At 39.7% G+C, this 17,343-nt stretch overlaps 5 protein-coding genes and 1 long non-coding RNA gene across 12 annotated transcripts; 3 read left to right on the top strand and 3 right to left on the bottom strand.

The window, feature by feature from the left end:
* Window positions 1-2,249: 2,249 nt before the first annotated feature.
* LOC123474780 lies at window positions 2,250-3,382 on the bottom strand. The gene has a single exon (XM_045177426.1). It carries the CDS (start codon window positions 3,380-3,382, stop codon window positions 2,300-2,302), a length of 1,083 nt encoding a protein of 360 aa, XP_045033361.1. The 3' UTR covers window positions 2,250-2,299.
* Window positions 3,383-5,802: 2,420 nt separating this feature from the next.
* LOC116928077 lies at window positions 5,803-6,932 on the bottom strand. Its single transcript, XM_032935152.2, has one exon. The coding sequence runs from the start codon at window positions 6,930-6,932 to the stop codon at window positions 5,832-5,834; it is 1,101 nt and encodes a 366-aa protein (XP_032791043.2). The 3' UTR covers window positions 5,803-5,831.
* LOC116928079 lies at window positions 6,478-8,850 on the top strand. Of its 6 annotated transcripts, none has more exons than XM_045177434.1 (6): window positions 6,478-6,617; window positions 7,281-7,364; window positions 7,426-7,769; window positions 7,864-8,024; window positions 8,121-8,426; window positions 8,495-8,850. In XM_045177434.1, the coding sequence occupies exons 3-6, from the start codon at window positions 7,448-7,450 to the stop codon at window positions 8,672-8,674; spliced, it is 969 nt and encodes a 322-aa protein (XP_045033369.1). In that variant the 5' UTR covers window positions 6,478-6,617; window positions 7,281-7,364; window positions 7,426-7,447; the 3' UTR covers window positions 8,675-8,850. The 6 variants fall into 6 exon arrangements, with proteins under 6 accessions (XP_045033369.1, XP_045033370.1, XP_045033366.1 ...); XM_045177435.1 differs by having other exon boundaries at window positions 7,421-7,769; XM_045177431.1 differs by having other exon boundaries at window positions 7,418-7,769.
* A 271-nt stretch (window positions 8,851-9,121) lies between these two features.
* LOC116928076 lies at window positions 9,122-10,730 on the bottom strand. The gene is made up of 5 exons (XM_032935151.2): window positions 10,263-10,730; window positions 9,736-10,197; window positions 9,616-9,678; window positions 9,461-9,550; window positions 9,122-9,390 (listed from the first exon to the last, which is right to left on the bottom strand). The coding sequence occupies exons 1-5, from the start codon at window positions 10,728-10,730 to the stop codon at window positions 9,322-9,324; spliced, it is 1,152 nt and encodes a 383-aa protein (XP_032791042.2). The 3' UTR covers window positions 9,122-9,321.
* On the top strand, window positions 9,552-11,207 carry LOC123474784. Its single transcript, XR_006649878.1, has 6 exons — window positions 9,552-9,694; window positions 9,764-9,915; window positions 10,004-10,157; window positions 10,233-10,563; window positions 10,627-10,840; window positions 10,902-11,207. It is a non-coding gene; the product is annotated as an uncharacterized LOC123474784 (long non-coding RNA).
* A 2,341-nt stretch (window positions 11,208-13,548) lies between these two features.
* LOC116928072 (sorting nexin-6) lies at window positions 13,549-16,290 on the top strand. 2 transcript variants are annotated; one of them, XM_032935146.2, is made up of 12 exons: window positions 13,549-13,709; window positions 13,868-14,008; window positions 14,070-14,180; window positions 14,251-14,372; window positions 14,436-14,559; window positions 14,622-14,826; window positions 14,899-15,014; window positions 15,080-15,262; window positions 15,387-15,404; window positions 15,509-15,572; window positions 15,665-15,750; window positions 15,812-16,290. In XM_032935146.2, exons 1-12 carry the CDS (start codon window positions 13,707-13,709, stop codon window positions 15,863-15,865), a joined length of 1,227 nt encoding a protein of 408 aa, XP_032791037.2. In that variant the 5' UTR covers window positions 13,549-13,706; the 3' UTR covers window positions 15,866-16,290. The 2 variants fall into 2 exon arrangements, with proteins under 2 accessions (XP_032791037.2, XP_045033356.1); XM_045177421.1 differs by lacking the exons at window positions 13,549-13,709; window positions 15,387-15,404 and having other exon boundaries at window positions 13,838-14,008.
* Window positions 16,291-17,343: the final 1,053 nt, after the last annotated feature.

Here is a 17,343-nt window from a genome sequence, read left to right as displayed (position 1 = left end):
TAAAATTCACAATTAATTGGTTGAATTTTTATAGTTTGAAACTTACGTTGTCACCGAGGACTTCGGGGTCCTTGCTGTATTCAATTGCGTAGGCGATAAAGCATAGAATAGCACCAGACAACAAGAGCAATGAAAAACCACCGAAAAGCTGTTTTAAAAATTTAATCCATTCGGGTGTAGTTTTGGGAGGAGTGAGGCAATTGAGTCCGTCACGTTCCAAGTTCGCCTTGACTTGCTGCGACGTTAAACCCTGGTGGTAAAGAAAAAGTATAAAACTGTTTGCTTAATAGCGATTTGCGGGTTTAAAATTTCCCACTTGAGCTGCTGTTATTATTCTTTATTTTAAATCTAGGATTATAAAAGCTGCCCTTACGGTCTCCGGATTAACATTGTATCGCCTGTAGAGGTCAGCAATTGGAATTTTGTGGTCGTCAGTCTCCAGTTCTTGTTTCAAGTTGTCGACATCATTTGCGTTCGATGCTTTAGTCTAACGAACACAGATAAGGAGGGAAAAAATCGTAAATAGTCCCTTGCTTGACTCGTTCGCTTGTTAAGACAGCAAGCGTCGTTAAGACACGTCGCTACGATAATACGCACGGTATAATTAATGTATATATATTTTTATCAGCACCTACATTTTTGCCCATTCTGATGGTTTAAAAAAAATTGTCCTTTGTTTCAGTGTCAAAGCAAATCAACAGCCACCCCCGATTGCTGATCCTACAGGTAGACTGGCAGCTTTCAGAAAAGAATGAACAAAAATCTGAAGCAAACAAGTAACATGATAAGATTTGGCAACATTCTTGCTTGCAAGCAGAAAAAGAGAAAAACAGTGAATTATTGAACGGGCATGCAGGAAAGGTGAATTAAAAAGAAAAAGAGAGAACGATATAGTTCAATGGATATTGTCCCCAGTGAAATAACAGCCAATTAGCCGCTCCAGTCGCTCTCCAACGATGACAGTAGTGCATGCAAAGATGGCTGCCTACTGGGCAACGCTGTGAATGTTATGCGGAAACAAACGAGAAGAAAAAGAAAAGTAATTGTAAAGTAACTACCTTTATTCTCGTGCAGAGAGCCAATACGTTCGTAGTGCCGATGTTTTCAGTGGAACAAGTCGATCCCACTGAATCGTGAAGACCGCTGTTCTCTTTAATTTATCCCCTTGGTTAAACTAGCCGAAAGGGCCGCTATCGTGCCATCAGGTACATCTAGTTAAGTCTATTCCATATTTAATCCGCATTGACAGACGGCAGAGTTCCTTTCTTGTTTTTCTTAAGATAACGAAAGAAGGTTGATCAGGTCCGAGAACTTGTTTGAGCATGCAGCGCGTGACGGCAATGTATGTGTTATGCAACACCAATTCGTTTTGATTCGTGATCCATCTAAGCTCTGAAGATCAAAGAAAAATGGATAAAGAGTTTTCAATCGAGACAATGTTCTCCATTATGCTACTTGGGGTGCTGTTACGTTCAAGACATCGACGTCGAAGATGGTGCAGCAACAGAGGCACTGCAACTGGAAACTGTGCGCCTGGATTCCGAGTGTGTTGGGTGGGTAAGTTAATTCTTCCTTGATTGTTTTCGAAAGCTCAAATGAATTCCTTTCTGATTGTTATCAGCATCCAGCCTTGAGGGAAGTACAACTGCCTTACGTACCTGGCAAAATCCCGATTATACGAGTAGTTTCACCACCGTTAGGCAATCTTCTCTTAACGTCACTAAATCTTCTTCTAACATCTGACAGCTAAGATATCAGTCTTAAATACGTGCATAGTGTCAAGCTTGCAGCTTTAGTTATTTTATTACCTGTAATCTTAATTTTTAACACGTTTAATATTTCTATTATACCATGGTCGTACATTTGACAGGTTGGATTTTATCGGATTACTCATGGGTACCTTGGATCCTAATTCGAAAAAAAAAACATGAAGATCAATTGCTGGTTGACGTGTTCCCAGTGACAGACTAATCGAATTCGGTCACAGCGATATGCGACAATGACGCCTATCAGCAACAGAGCAAATGAGAGTACATTTTTTAAGTATTTTTATTCTCACTTTGATATCTCTCAAGCAGATTGTTCTTACATTAACGTCTTGTGATCAGGACTATAATTGGATGAAATTTGTACACACAAAACTTTGGAGTATTTCGGGATCAAGCAGATTGCGTGTACTTTCTCAAACACATTTTGAGGAATTTGGTAAGTTCAACTAAGCACTTAAAATGAATGAAACAAGTTTACAGTTTTGTAGCTATTAAAATCTGTATTTCAAAAAAATGAAATTTTAGAACATTCATTTTGAAGTACTTGATTTCCACTTGATAAACTGTTCGTCGAACCCTTTTGCGTAAGCGTTGGACCACTCGATTTGGAATGAGCCTTCGCCGTACATGAGAAGAACAAGAGGTTTAATTGATTCCCATACGGTTGATTTGAATCCATCCAAAGGTAAATGTGTATCATAATAATTTTGAAACGCAGAGGGTTGAATACTACCCGGATTCCAGGAACTCCGATCAATCCGGCTCAATCCCTGGTCCGATACTCTGTACGTGCAATTTTCGTCCTGCTGTCGCTTAATCCATTGATCGACACGTATGCTGATAAATTTTTGGTCTATGTACCAATCGTCCGAGCCGTGTATTACAGGTTGATGAACTCGTTCACTAAAGACTTGCTGGTAGCATTCCAAAATGCTTGCTGAATCCTTCGCCACTACAGAAGAATTGAAATTTACAATCTCCTTCCATGTTGCAGCACTTGCTCCAACATGACTCATTGGCAACATTGTATAGCTTCTTCCATCAAATGTGAACGGGGGACAGCATTGGCTGTGCCACAGAGTTAACGGCCGGTTGATCCCCTCTGGCTGGAAGAATTGTTCTTTCTTCAGAGGCCACAAATCCGAATCTGTCGTGATGATGTAGTCGGACGGTTTGCCTGGAAAATCGTCCATGTTAGCAATGAAGATCCTGACTGCCTGGCTGAGCATCATTCGATTTTCCACCTTGGCCGGAATGAACAACACCGTAGCATCCGGAAGTTTAGCAAGATGATCGAGGATGTACGATAGAACTGGGTGAGCTTGCCACTCCGTTTTTTCCCCGATAATTAGAACTAAACTTTCGTAACCGATTCGCGTCCACGCCATGACATTTAAAGGCAGGTAAAATGCGTAATCAAATCCTCGGTGAGTTAACTTACTTGGCGTGGAGCAACCAAAAACCGCGAATCGCCTGCTAACGTGTTCACCGGAAATTGATTTTCCGTTTAAAAGATGATGTTGTATGATAGAAGAGTACATTTCTAACACAAAAATGGCGACACTTAGACATAAAATTAACTTTATGGCTTGCTTACCGTTCACCATTTTCATTTAACTAGCGTCAGCCGGAAATCGACTGTATAGCTAAGTGGTTTGAAGGAAAGTGAATCAACAGCACGAACATATTTTTCGACGAAAATATGGCCTTTTAGTAATCCAAAAACAGCGTGAATGTATTTGGAAGCAGCTGCGTTAGCGTGAGTCTACCAAAGCAAGCCTAGTCGTTTTTTAAAAAATGGCTTTAATGATTGTCCATTTCTTCAGGCGTTTTTCGTCAGAGACACGTGAAAAAAGACGAGAGACCAAGCATGCCAAACACAGGTAAGTGGACTTTATTGAATCAAAAATTAAATCAGCCTAATTTCTTCGTTTAATCAGTAAAGTAATCAGTAAAATTTTGGAACTCTTTGGTGATTCAAGCGGGACCCTTTGAATAATAAAAAAAAAAAATTCAAGTGGCCGGAACAGACACAGAGTTGCAGGTGGTACCTTATCTATGTATAACATATCTAGATATACGCACCTGTAACTGGTTGCGTGTCTGGTTTGAACGCTAAGGTTGAGAATAGCTCGGCTAGTTTTGAGCCGCTGTGTCTCCCTTCCAGCTCTGTGTTCCGTGGTTGTTTTTAAACTTATTCTGTTATGCCATATAGTAATCTATCAACAAGAAATTCTTTGCATGGACCACCGTCTTCTGAAGCTAAAGAAACCATAGACTCTTAATTATCGCTAGCAATTCAATTTGGCATGCAATCAGGATGTCGATAGGAGAGGTCATCATTAACAAGTGATTGCATACTCAATGTACGAACGGTAATTTGATTAAAAATAATTTGGCTCATAGATACTTGAAGCCTCTCATTTAACTAACGAAAAAATTCCTTCAATTTTCCCAGGTATGTATTGGCAAATTCTTTTCGTATCACTAACGAAATCTTATATGAAAACGAGTTCACTTTTAGGCCGGACGGGGAGAATTGTGAACATAACCTGACGAGCACAAGTCAATCCTTGCAACTGTTGCAAGAACCATTTTTCAAGGAAAACCACATCGACCTAGGCAACGCAACCAAAATAATCGAGGATCGAAATTTAGGAAATATTATTTTCATGACGTGGCATTGAGTATAAAAAAATTTGAATTATTATTCTCATTGATTTTTCTTGAAATTCCGTTAACTTGGCCAGAATCGTTCCAGGATCGCAAAACTGGCAGACGGAGTGCTGAAAAGGAATCATTTGCATGAGTATGATAACGATCAAACGTTATTCACACAATTACATTTGGCCAGAATTTAAATGATAAACATTTAAGTGTCTCGATTAATTAAAATATTTACGTGACTGGCTATGGCTTTATTCATCAGGTGGGTCACGATGCTGCCAATATTTTCCACCCAGCCGACCTTTCCCTAGCCGTAGAAAAGCTGGGGCTTTCGTTGACAGTATGACCGGGAGTCTGCCCGCGTATTAAATCACCGCAGCTGCTGAATACTCACGTACTTGTCTTCAGAATATCACATCTAATTGGCGATATTGTTGAAACATGGATAATTATTATTATTGGTAAAGTCGATTTAGTCCTTGGCAGTTACTATAGCAGACGACTTTAGTCATCCATTTGGATATCTACGGATATTCCCCGTCGATATCGTGAGGCAGTCCAACAACAGCCACGTCTTTGACGGCCGAATGCTGTTCTGCTATGCTATGCCCCTGAGATGCTCTTAGTTCCGACGATGACGTCGAATATATTCCAGCAAGAGTGGCATGGATGCCGGAAACTGTGAGTCTGGATTACGAGTGTGTTGGACCGGTAAGTCAATTCTTCATTGATTAGTTTCGATAGCTCAAACGAATTCCTTTCTGATTGTAGTTACCATCCAACCATGTGGGAAGTACAACTGCTTTACATACCACAGTCTGGCACAATCCCGATTATACGAGTAGTTTCACCACCGTTAGACAATGCTCTCTTTACGTCACTAAACATCTTTTCGGTCTTAAATCAAAAGGGTAAAGTGTCCATCTTGCAGTTATCTTACCATAGTTATACATTTGACAGATTAGATTTTATTGGATTACTCAAGGGCAGCCTGGATTCCAATTCGAAAAGAAAATAAGGAGATCAATTGTTGGTTGACGTGTTCCCAGTGACATGCTAATCGAATTCGGTCACAGCAATATGCGACATAACGCCAATCAGCAACAAAGCAAATAAGGGTAAAATTTTTTAAATATTTTTATTCGTGACTTATTATCTCTCAAGCAGCTTGTTCTAAAAATAACGTCTTTTGATCATCAGGCCGCCACTCGGATGACCTTGCCCATCCAAAATTTAGAATTATTTGACATTTTGCGATTGGGCAGATCGCGTATACTTTCTCCGACACAGTTTGATGAATGCGGTGAGTTAAGCTTACCACTTAAAATAAATGAAACATCGTTGCAGTTTTGCAGCCAAGGAAAAATAATTCAATAAAGTGTATTTTTAGGACATTTATTTTGAAGTCCTTAATCTCCATTTAATAAACTGTTCATGGAACCTTTTTGCGTAAGCATTGGACCATTCGATTTGGGATGAGCCTTCACTATACATAAGAAGAACAAGGGGCTTAATTGATTCCCAAACTGCTGGCTTAAATCCCTCCAAAGGTAAATGTGTATCATAATAATTTTGGAAAACAGAGGGTTGGATACTATCCGGATTCCAGGAACTGCGATCAATCCGGCTCAATCCCTGGTCCGATACTCTGTACGTGCAATTTTCCTCCTGCTGTCGCTTAATCCATTGATCGACACGGATGCTGATCAATTTTTGGTCAAAGTACCAATCTTCTGAGGCAAATATTATAGGTCGATGAACTCGTTCACCAAAAACTTGCTTTAGGTATTCTAAAATACTTGCTGAATCGTTTGCCACTACAGAAGAATTGAAATTAACAATCTCCTTCCATGTTGCAGCACTGGCTCCAACATGACTCATTGGTAACATTGTATAGTTTCGTCCATCAAATTTGAACGGGCCACAGCATTGACTGTGCACCAGAGTTAACGGCCGGTTGCTCCCCTCTGGTTGGATAAAATGTTCTTTCTTCAGAGGCCACAAATCCGAATCTGTCGTGATGATGTAGTCGGACAGTTTGCCTGGAAAATCATCCATATTGGCGACAAAGATCCTGGCTGTCTGGCTGAGCATCATTCGATTTTCCACCTTGGCTGGAATGAACAACACCGTAACATCCGGGAGTTTATCAAGATGGTCGAGGACGTACGATAGAATTGGGTGAGTTTGCCACTCCGTTTTTTCACCGATAATTAGAATTGTACTTTCGAAACCGATTCTGTTCCATGCCATGGCAGTTAAAGGCAGGTAAAATGCATAATCAAACCCCCTGTGAGTTGAGTTATTTGGTGTGGAACAACCAAAAACAGCAAATCTCCTACTGGCCACCTTACCTTTCGACTCACTGTTTTCAGTACCAAAAAACGGTTTTGCGTAGAAAATATGATGTTGAATGGAAGACGTGTAAATTTCGAACACGATAATTGCAACGGTTAGACTTAACAACAATCTAACGGCTTGCTCACTGTTCACCATTTCGAGTGTAAACGTTCTTCTTTTAAACTAGTGTCAGCCAGTAATCGACTGTACAGCGAAACGGTTGGAAGAAAAATGGAACAACAGAAGGGCCTTACTTCGCTACGCCAATATAGCCCTTCAGTAACAACATTATTTATATTAGCTTACGATGTAAGTATAAGCAGCTGCGTTAGCGCCAGTCAACCAAATCGAACTGAGTCCGTTTTTTATGGCTTTAATGATTTCAAGTTCTCCGGGTAATTTCTGTTAGAGACATGTGAAACCAGAAGAGATGGCCACGCATTCCAAACACGTTGAAGCGGAGTTAATTTAATCAAAATAAAAAAAAAATTCCCATTTATTCAGTTTGATATAGGGGCTCCATGTTGATTCAAGTGGGATCCTTCGTACCAAGTGTTCAGAACAAACAAAAAGGGGACTACCCAGAAGGTACGTACACCATACTTGACCTAATTACAACTGATTGCTTATTCTAGTTTTAGCAGTACAGGTGGAAAGTGGATTGTCCAGTGATGAACCGCTGTCGTCGGTGTCGTTGCTGCCCAGCTCTGTGTTTTGTGGCTGTGGCTATTCTCATCCTATCATGTTACGCAATAATCTATCAGCTAGAAATTGTTTACATCGAACCCCGTCTACCAAAGCTAATGAAACCATTGGCTGCTAATTATTCCCGGCGATTCAATTCGACCTGCAATCACCGTGCGGATAAGAGAGGACATCATCAACAAGTGATTGGCTACTCAATGTACGGTGATTTGGCTCAAATCAATTTGGCTCGCAGATACTTGAAGCCTCTCGCAGAAACAACTCAAAAGATTCCTCAAATTTTCCCAGGTACGTTTTAGTAGATTCGTTACGTATTACTAACGAAACGTTGGCTATCTGCTGAAAAGGGCAATTAAAACAATTTGATTCCGTGTTCATTGAGGTTGGACGGTGAGAATTTATCACAACCTAACGAGGGGCAGCGAATCCTGGCGATTATTGCACAAAACATTTTTTAATGAAAATCACATTGACCTCTGCAATGCAACCGAAGTCATCGAAGATCAAAATTTAGGCAATATTTTCTCCATGACTTGGCGATGGGTATCAAAGATATCGAGTTTTCTTCTTTTTTTTTTTTATATTCCCATTGTCATGTCTTTGATATTGTTTGTTGCTTGCTTTTTTGTTTTGGTATAGTTACCACTACTCGACGAGATGGTGGATGATTTCATGTCGAGAGATGCAGACAGTCCGATTATACCTCGGGAGGAGGAAGCCGTTCGTGAGTGGTTCAAGAGCAATCGATTGTTTCACGTTATGAGAGACCACCCCAAGCATTGTGTCTCTATTCTTGGTGGTATGTGGGGCGTTAAACTTGGCCAGGGTCGTTCAAGAATCGCCAAAGTTGCAGGAAGAATGCTGAAAAGGAATCATTTGCATGAGTATGATTACGATCAAACTTTATTGACGCGTTACATTTGGCCAATCGCCAGAACTAACATGGTAATAAACAATTGATTGTCTTGATGGATGAAAAGATTTACATGACAGGCTATGGTTTTATTTATCAGGTGGCTCACGATAGTTACTGCTGCCAATATTTCCCGCACAGCCGACCATTTCCTAATCAGAGAAAAGGTGGGGCCTTCGTTGGTATGACCGGTAGTTTATCTGCGGATGAAAACTCTACAGCAGCTGAATGTCCACGTAAGTGTCGTCCGAATGTCACATCCGATTGGCGATATTGTTAAAATATGGTTTATTATTACCATACTATTAAGATTGAACGTAGTTCTATCAAACAACTCAACACTAATGCAATTGACTTATTTGAAACGACTGTGTACAAGAAATAAGTAAAACCTGAAGTAAAACAGGGAAAATGAAAAAGAATTGGGCTATTACACTTATGAACTGCTCTTCCTTATTTTGAGCACAAGGACTTAGACTTTATTATGTATGACGACTTGCATTCGTCAAAACCATTTAGGTAAATATTGACTTGTTACGAGATTGGTTTTACCCAAGATTATTGGGACAAGAACACATGACCGAATTTTTGCTAGATTAAGCTGGACAACGACATCAGGAATGTTACAATGTGGGTATTTTCCTGATTCGAAAAGTTCAGATTGTTTTTTCACGATTGTTCGAGGCAAGATAAAAAATCAATTAAGTGTCAGATTCCCGACGTGTTGTTGATTAAACTGTCACAATGTTTATCGTATTAAACTCGATCCCCGTGACTATACACAAAACAATGCGGGCCGGAAAACACAAATTTTGTTTTGTAATTTTACTCCGTTTTTGCATATTGCTCTTGTTACAGGCACAAGAGAGTAAAAATAATGGATCCTAATAAATTTGACATTTCGAAACACATTCCTTTTTTTTTTCTCTATTCACTTTTCTCCGACGAATGGAACTGATAGAGGATGAAAAGGTACGTCAAAGTAGTCCCAATCAACTACAGAAAATGTGCAGAATATCTCGTTACATTTGTTCAAAATTTATTTTTTTTATTATTCCGTGAATACCTGTGGTATTAAATGAAGATTGACATCAAAGTAACCCAGGGCTGATAGTTTTGGCAAATTTTGGACAATACTCAATTCTAGTAAAGAAACCTGGCAACATTTTGTCAACAGACGTTAGTATACTCATGTGTAAACAACTGGGGAAAATAACCTACCTGGTTTTGTAGCTGATGGTCAGTAGTATCGATTTTTCGCAGTGAACTTGCCACTTTACTCGCCTAACGCAACAGCACCGTAAATATTTATGTTTTATTTTATTTACTAGTGTAACGTACATGATACTGAATTTTGGATGGGCTGTAGAACATGAACCAGAGGAAAATGACTTCTGAGGACACATTCACGACCGTGATAACGTCGGGTTGGTTGGTCATTGAAATACTATTGGCGATGTAAAAAGAACGGGCAATAAATTCCACAAAAAAGTGAGCTATCGATATTAATAAGATGAGTCCGTAAGTTTCGTTGATTCGCTCAACCACCTCACTGGCTAAAACCAGACTGCCCTTCCATTTACGGATGTTTTCTTGATTCACTTTACAGGTATTGTCCACATCTTCTCGAATCCCTTCATAAAATAAAGAAGTCAGCCAGACAACGGAGCAATACAGAACCAGTACACTGATTGGTACAATCTTGGAGAAAAATGCAGTAACTGTGACGAACTTCCTGTACTTGGATTCATTTGAGATGTTTGGTACTAGAACTAGCAAATTGTAGATACTTATGCAGATTTCCTGTTTTTAAAAATTGAGTTTTCCTAATTGTGTAGGATTACTTAATTGTGAACAATATTCCCTACCGTTAGGATGGGAAAGAATCCGATAAGTAACGCCCTGCGTAATTTTGTGTAATCGATTTTACAGTAAGCAAAATCAAATGTTTCCACAACATTCCATAAACGTAGCCATCGGTTCTGAGCAACGTAGAAAAAAGCTGGATAAACAATGGCTATAAAACAAAAATTATTAGCAGCATCTATTCTGGCATTCCAGCTTAACGTTGTGGACGTAGAGATATTCAACGCCTTGTTCGTGTCGGTAAATGGAAACGAAATTTTCCAGAATTTGATTACGATAAAATCAACGCTCGCCCATTGAAAAGTAAGTAAAATAAGCAGACCATAAAGGTTGATTGTTTTTCGAAATCTAAAACATTTGTCGTAGAGCTCGATTCCAAAAATGCGCATCCAGAAAAAGATGGGCTTGAAACACCATGTTACATTACGGTTAGGTGCTGAAACAGCCGGATCCACTTTGTTCTTCACCATGGCTCAAAACAAGACTAATCTTAGCCTTGGCTTCATGAAGACTTTTTTGTTAAGTCATCGGTCTCGGGCCTTTGGTTTCCGAGATAACCTGTCGTGAAAGACATTTCTGGGTAACATTATCTTGATCATTGAGCATTCTATGGTCACTATTGATTGCTTTGTTATCTGCAGATGCTAAGAAGAAGAATCATAATAGAATGATGAGGATATGTTTCACTACAACCGGTTGTCATGGAAATTTCCTTACCTGGTCTACTCTTTTTGATCTAGCTCCTCCCTCTCGTCCCCGCGCGTGTTGACATTTAAAAAGGTTGAAGGGGCTTGGAATAATCGAAATCGGGTTTCGGAACTGAAGCAAGAATATGCAATATATCGTTATTGAAAGAAAATTAAGCTACGATGAAACTAGAAAAGTAATGTATCAAGTTTTGTATTTCATACCTTATCGGATGATTCTACACGTTCATTTATTTGTTCGCTTTGACTATGCTGGATCATTCCTGACGATATCGACGACGCTAACATTAAACTCGCGATTCAAAAAGTTCACAAACCAGAGCCGAAAATCAGGATCATTCAGCCTTTCGTGAGATGATAACGGCATTGGTAACAGAACCAAGCGATTCGCAGTGCTAATAATCCACGTTTGGAGTTGTCCACCTCTTTCGCTGATGATCGATAAATTGATTTGTTGGAGCGTTTGACTTTCAACAGCGGCAGGTGGAGGATCAGGTGTATAGATTTGGTCAAACGATGGTCGAATTTGAATATCGTGGTGAAAGTTCTTGAATGGCTGCTTACAAGTTGGACATTCTAATTTGATCTGGCACCAATCAACCAAACATCGAAAACAAAAGACGTGACCGCAGTCGGGATGTGACTTGTTGAAATGCGGATTTAGACAAATGGCGCATATACCGTCATCGTAATTTCGGAGCTGTGCTCTTAGACTGGTAGTACGAGGCCCATTATTAGTTGCCATACTGATTTGATTGATCGTTCAAATGCGTTTAGTGTCATCTGAGAAGACTTGCCATTCTTTTATTGCCTTGGCATGTACGTAAGCAATTGGCAAGTGGCCCTCCAACCTTATTTATTTTGCTACGTTTCTCTTTGATTAGAACTTGCAGTCATTATTCGCTTATATTCATTCGTGTTAAAATACGCATAAATTTCAATATTTTCCCAAAATAGGAAATTTATTCTTGTTAACAATAAGTTGACTAACTGTCATCGTTTCGGCTGCCTTTCCACGTTGTGGTTAAAATGTTTTTTCAGCAGTTCAAACATCGTTTACAGGTAGAAGTTTTCCTGTCGGTTTTATGATCAGACTCGACAGCTAGAATTTTATCGCTTGCCGTGCATCCCATTTGAATTGTGCAGTTTCAACCAGTTCCATTCAGGGCCCAAGACCTCCGCATTGCTGCTTACGTAAGTAAAACTAGGCATTGCGCAATACCAACTGTAAAGTTCTTGTGAAAACGGCTTTAAGGATAGTTTATTGAGTTTTTTGTTGCATCTTTATGAACAACAGGCAATTGGGGCCGCTAATTGTCGGACGATGCTCTGGATAATATCACACGTTTTTATCATCACTAAACCATAAAGGAATATTGGGAGGGTGAAAAACACACACCACTTTGAACTGCTTCTTTTTGGGATGGATGTTTCTTTATCCATATCCATTAAAATGGTCAGAGTGATGCTGAAGTGCTTGTGCGTGAACACGAATGCTTTCCGCTGTGATTCAATTTTGAGGAAGGGTACGCTCTTGATATGGCCCTATGCTAGGAGTTGCTGGATGTATGGCATAAAACTATTTTTGATATGCAGTGTCAGATATGCCGACGTCATATAGCCTAGTCTGTGAGATCTCGCACGCATGGGTTTCTTTTGACTGATGACTAACAATAGGCCAGATGCCAGTGAATGCTATGGTGGTTTTTAACTGCGTCACGTTCAATTTTAGGTGCTTCAAAATAACCATGGGCCGCTGTTGGTATTTACCAAGACGTCTAATCACAAATACATTCCAAAACTATGAGCTAGCAATAGTTTTGCCTTTTTTTTTTATGAGTTTGGCATTAAAGTTCATAAAACAAAAACAAATTGAATCTTTTCCAAAGGAAAAAATACGTACCGTTAGGGAAAGCTGTCAGGTTTTCACCAAGTTAGGCCCATCATCGATAACAATATAGCCAAAACCAATTGAAACCAATGACAATACATCTTCTGAGAACGAACAGCGTCGCTTGTTTTTAGGCAAGGTTATTGTTGTTTATGTTCTGAAAGAATGGCAGGATTGTGTGGTATCTCCTTGTATAGACAGACATTGATGCTGTAACCCTATTCTGGCTTTTGTTTTGAACGACAGGTAAGTGAAGCATGGGGTCTTCGACATCGACTGGCTGTAGCAAATAGCATTGGCAACGAAGTTATACGACGAGCTTGGGAAATTTTATGGCATACTTTCTTCAAGTGAAAAGCGTTACCAAAACTTTTGGCGTCTTTCTGTTATCCCTTTTTCCCAGGTTTATAGGCAGCTTTACGGCTCTGGAATACGAAATATTTAACGTTACGCAAATTATGGATTTTCCCAGCATGTTGAAAATATCTTTGCAAAGTACAGCCTTGCAAGTGCACATTGATTTTTCAACCGATGTGCATATCATCCCAAAGTATTGTAGGGAACTTAACCTTTTCCTAAGAGAAATGTTGTTGTCGCTGGAACTTGTATACACGCGTAAATTGATGTGCATATTACTTTCCTCTTTTTCGAAAAATATATTTTTTCACTTCTTCACTCCAGTTAACAGGCTGTAGTTCTTTTCTTCACCGCTAGCGTGTTGTGGCCAGCACGCCCACCGCCGTCTGATCTTATTCTTGACGTTTAGCCATCGACATAAAATTTGCTTGCCAGTCTTAGCCAAACATATTATTGTTAATTGTGATAATCTCATTAATTCATCGGAAAACATGGTATGGAATTCTGTTGTATTTGTCCGTGTTAAACTAATTGCCACGGGTTTACAAACTTTCGGGATTGGCTTTCTCGGACATCAGTACTTGTTGAAATGTTCTGACTAGTCAACTGTTATTGCAATACCAAACTGAAATTTTTGATGTTATTTCCACAGGAAAATTCAAACAACCATTTAGATGTGGAGAAAAAATCAGAAAGATCTGAAACAGTGGACTTGAATGACAACACACTTCAGGTTGACATTTCAGATGCTCTCAGCGAAAGAGAGAAGGTTAAATTTACTGTCCATACCAAGGTATTTTAACATCAGAACTATATAAAACAAGTCATTTTACCTAAACACAAATGTTTTACAGACAACTTTGAAAGATTTTGCGAAGCAAGACTTTTCAGTTGTTCGCCAACATGAAGAGTTCATTTGGCTACATGATCGATTTGAAGAAAATGAGTCCTATGCTGGGTACATTGTAAGTTGTCATAATTTTATAATTAAACAAAAACAGGTGAAAAATCTGATGTGGAATAATTGTGTAATAGATCCCACCACCTCCTCCACGGCCAGATTTTGATAGTTCAAGGGAGAAGCTTCAGAAACTTGGAGAAGGAGAGGGTTCCATGACAGCTGAGGAATTCAAGAAAATGAAGCAGGAGCTAGAGGCGTAATATAGTCATCAAAATTAAATTCAGAACAAAGATTTATCTAATTTCACTGTGGTTTATAGAGAATACTTGGCAACATTCAAAAAGACAGTTGCAATGCATGAAGTTTTCTTGTGCAGGTTGGCTAATCACCCCATATTCAGAGCTGATACAAATTTCCGTGTATTTCTCGAATACGAACAGGACGTAAGAAGGAACATGTTGCAAGTTTCGAACTCTTATTCATTTTGATCTCAACGTTTTTACAGTTATCTGTGCGAGGAAAGAACAAAAAGGAGAAATTGGAAACATTCCTAAGATCTTTTTCTAAAACAACTGATGAGATATTGCTCGGGTCTACACAAAAGGACGTCGACGAGTTCTTCGACAAGGAAAAGAGCTTTCTTTTAGATTATCATTCCCTGTTGAAGGACGCTACTCTGAGGGCAGACAAAATGACCAAAGCTCACAAAGGTATGTTTATAAACACTGATTGCTGCATTTGTCACACAATTGCAAGCTCAAGTTGATTGAATCTTCTGTTAGATGTGGCGGACCACTATATCAAAATTTCTTCGTGTTTACTGGAAATGGCCACAGCGGACACAAATCAATTAGAACGTTTTGCCACCAAAACTGCGGATATATTTGAAAAGGCCAGGGTAAGGTCTATTCGTGGTTGAACTTAAACTCTTATTTTATTTCTTCCTTCCTTCTTGCTGCGCAGAAAATCGAAAATAGAGTCTCAACTGATGAAGATCTGAAGCTGTCGGACACGCTACGCTATTACATGCGTGATACGACAGCAGCGAAAAATTTGCTTTACCGTCGTCTTCGTTGTTTGGCTGATTATGAAGGGGCGAACCGGGCACTAGAGAAGGCAAGAGCTAAGAATAAAGACGTCCACGCGGTAAGTTTTTCTTTCTGATTTTTCTCGTGCGATTCCGCTTTTGCGTGTTAATCTCCTCCTTATCTGTGAATACGCGAACTAACCTTTCTTCGTCTCATTTTTAACGCTGCGTTGTTATCAAAAGGCTTTAGAGGTGGCAGATGTAAGTAGGCTTTGGGGCAATTCATTCGTTTAAGCTTAGTATCAAATTCAAAAATGTTTTGAAACAAATGCCCTACTTACGTAATTTCTTAAACTATCCGTTAGGCCGAATGGTCCCAACATCAAGCTTGCGAGAAATTTGAACAAATGTCCGCTAAAGGGAAAGAAGGTATTGACGACATAAAACAAAAACCTGTCCCATAATATATGGACGTTTGATGGCTGCGGGCTGACAAATTTCCATTTCGTTTATCAATGTAGAATTAATCGATTTCAAAGTACGGAGGGTGGCCGCTATCAAGAAGAACCTCGTCGAACTATGCGAACTGGAATTGAAACACGCAAACGTAACGACTCCTTTTACCTTTTCATTGAAATCTTTTTAACTCGAGCTCTTTAAAAATGCAGACTCACTCTCAGCTGTTGAAAGCCAGCATCGTCGCTCTAAGAGAAGAGCTCTGAAGTGATGGGATTGCTTCGCCATTTCGTTGCGTTCAACCAATAAAAATGTACGAAGAATCAAACGAGAAAATCCGCGATTGAAAGATTCCAAAAAATTGAATTGTTTTTTTGCGCTCCGTAATCCCTGACTCCCGATTATTCCCAAAACCAGTGTGATTGATGCGTTCACGCCGGTGGTTTGTATTCGTCGTTGTTCGTTGCCTTATAATGATTCGGAGCGAATTTGTTATCATTCTGTTTGGCCGATCATGTTTTGCCCCACAACCTTGTCCTTTTTAATGTTGTCTCCAGTTCCACCTGTTTCCTCCCCTTTCCCTTTTATTCTTTTGCTGGTAGACTTCTATCGTTTGTCATTTGTTTCGCTTCTGTTTCCAAACTCCATGTCCATATTATTGTTGAATATAAGCCAAAGTTGATTGTAAAAACAACCGCTTTGACGATCTGATTTTCACGTGTAAAAATTGAGGCCAACCCGCTGTTTCATCACACACGATCTTATCTCACCTATGCGGAGGTTAATCCCAGCTTTTTATCATATTCCCGTGTTTCGTGACATGGTCTTGAGCCCTTTGTACCTGAGGCGTAAGTCCTCGTGGCCTTCCAACCGTCCCAACTTGAAAAACAATTTAAATTCGACAACGTTTATGTTTGACTAGGTCAAAGTAAAAAAAGACAAAAAAAAAAACGAGACGACGCTTGCAAAGGAGAAAGTACGTTAACTACCAAACTACAGCAAAGAGGGCGGTTGCGTGGCTGGGTTGCCTTGTGTCTAGTAGATTCGTTAAACCCAAAAGTGCCAAGGTAACATAACGCTGGCAGAGTATACAGCGAACGAAACGAAAATTGAGATCAAGTAGATGGGAGAAGAGTGAATGCGCTAGCTTGAATATTGCGCAACCCGACGCTTCGTTCCTCCCGGCAGAGAGAGAGGGAACTCTCGTCTTTTTAGCAGCTTTTGCCCCGGACGTGGTAACGAATAAATTCGACCGGTCTACTTTTTTACGTTGAGATTTTTCAATCGGGACGAGAGACTAGACGCTGTGTATGCGTGATTCGGTTTCTTCTAGTTCGCTCCAACGATGAGGCTTTTGTTTCTTTTTGCGTACCTTGGAAAAAGAAAAGACTAGTTTTTGGTTTTGTTTTTAGGTCTAAACATGGTACGAGCACGGTTAGAAGAAAGCGGGACAAAGGCCTTGTAGCTGGTTGATCTTTTATCGCTACGGCACTGACTTAATCAAGGTGTCCGTTCGCAGCATATTTGCTCTCCTGTTTTGTTCGTTTTCTTTCTCGAAAGTTTTGTTTTAATTTCTTTTCCAGCGAAACCAAATCTTTTCAGAAAATTCCGTGTCCCCAATTTTTTTCCTCGTCCAAAAACGAGAAAGCCTCCAACTTGTCCTACAACAACTTTTGACATGACTGAAAGGGTGGAATGAAAAAAAGCCCAAACAAAACAAAAGCTAGTCATTCGTGAGCTGTCA

The sequence above is a fragment of the Daphnia magna genome, linkage group LG7, assembly GCF_020631705.1.
Source record: "Daphnia magna isolate NIES linkage group LG7, ASM2063170v1.1, whole genome shotgun sequence".
Taxonomy (NCBI): Eukaryota; Metazoa; Arthropoda; class Branchiopoda; order Diplostraca; family Daphniidae; genus Daphnia; species Daphnia magna.
The sequence above is the reverse complement of the archived record's forward strand: the minus strand, read 5'-3'. Positions and strand labels throughout refer to the sequence as shown.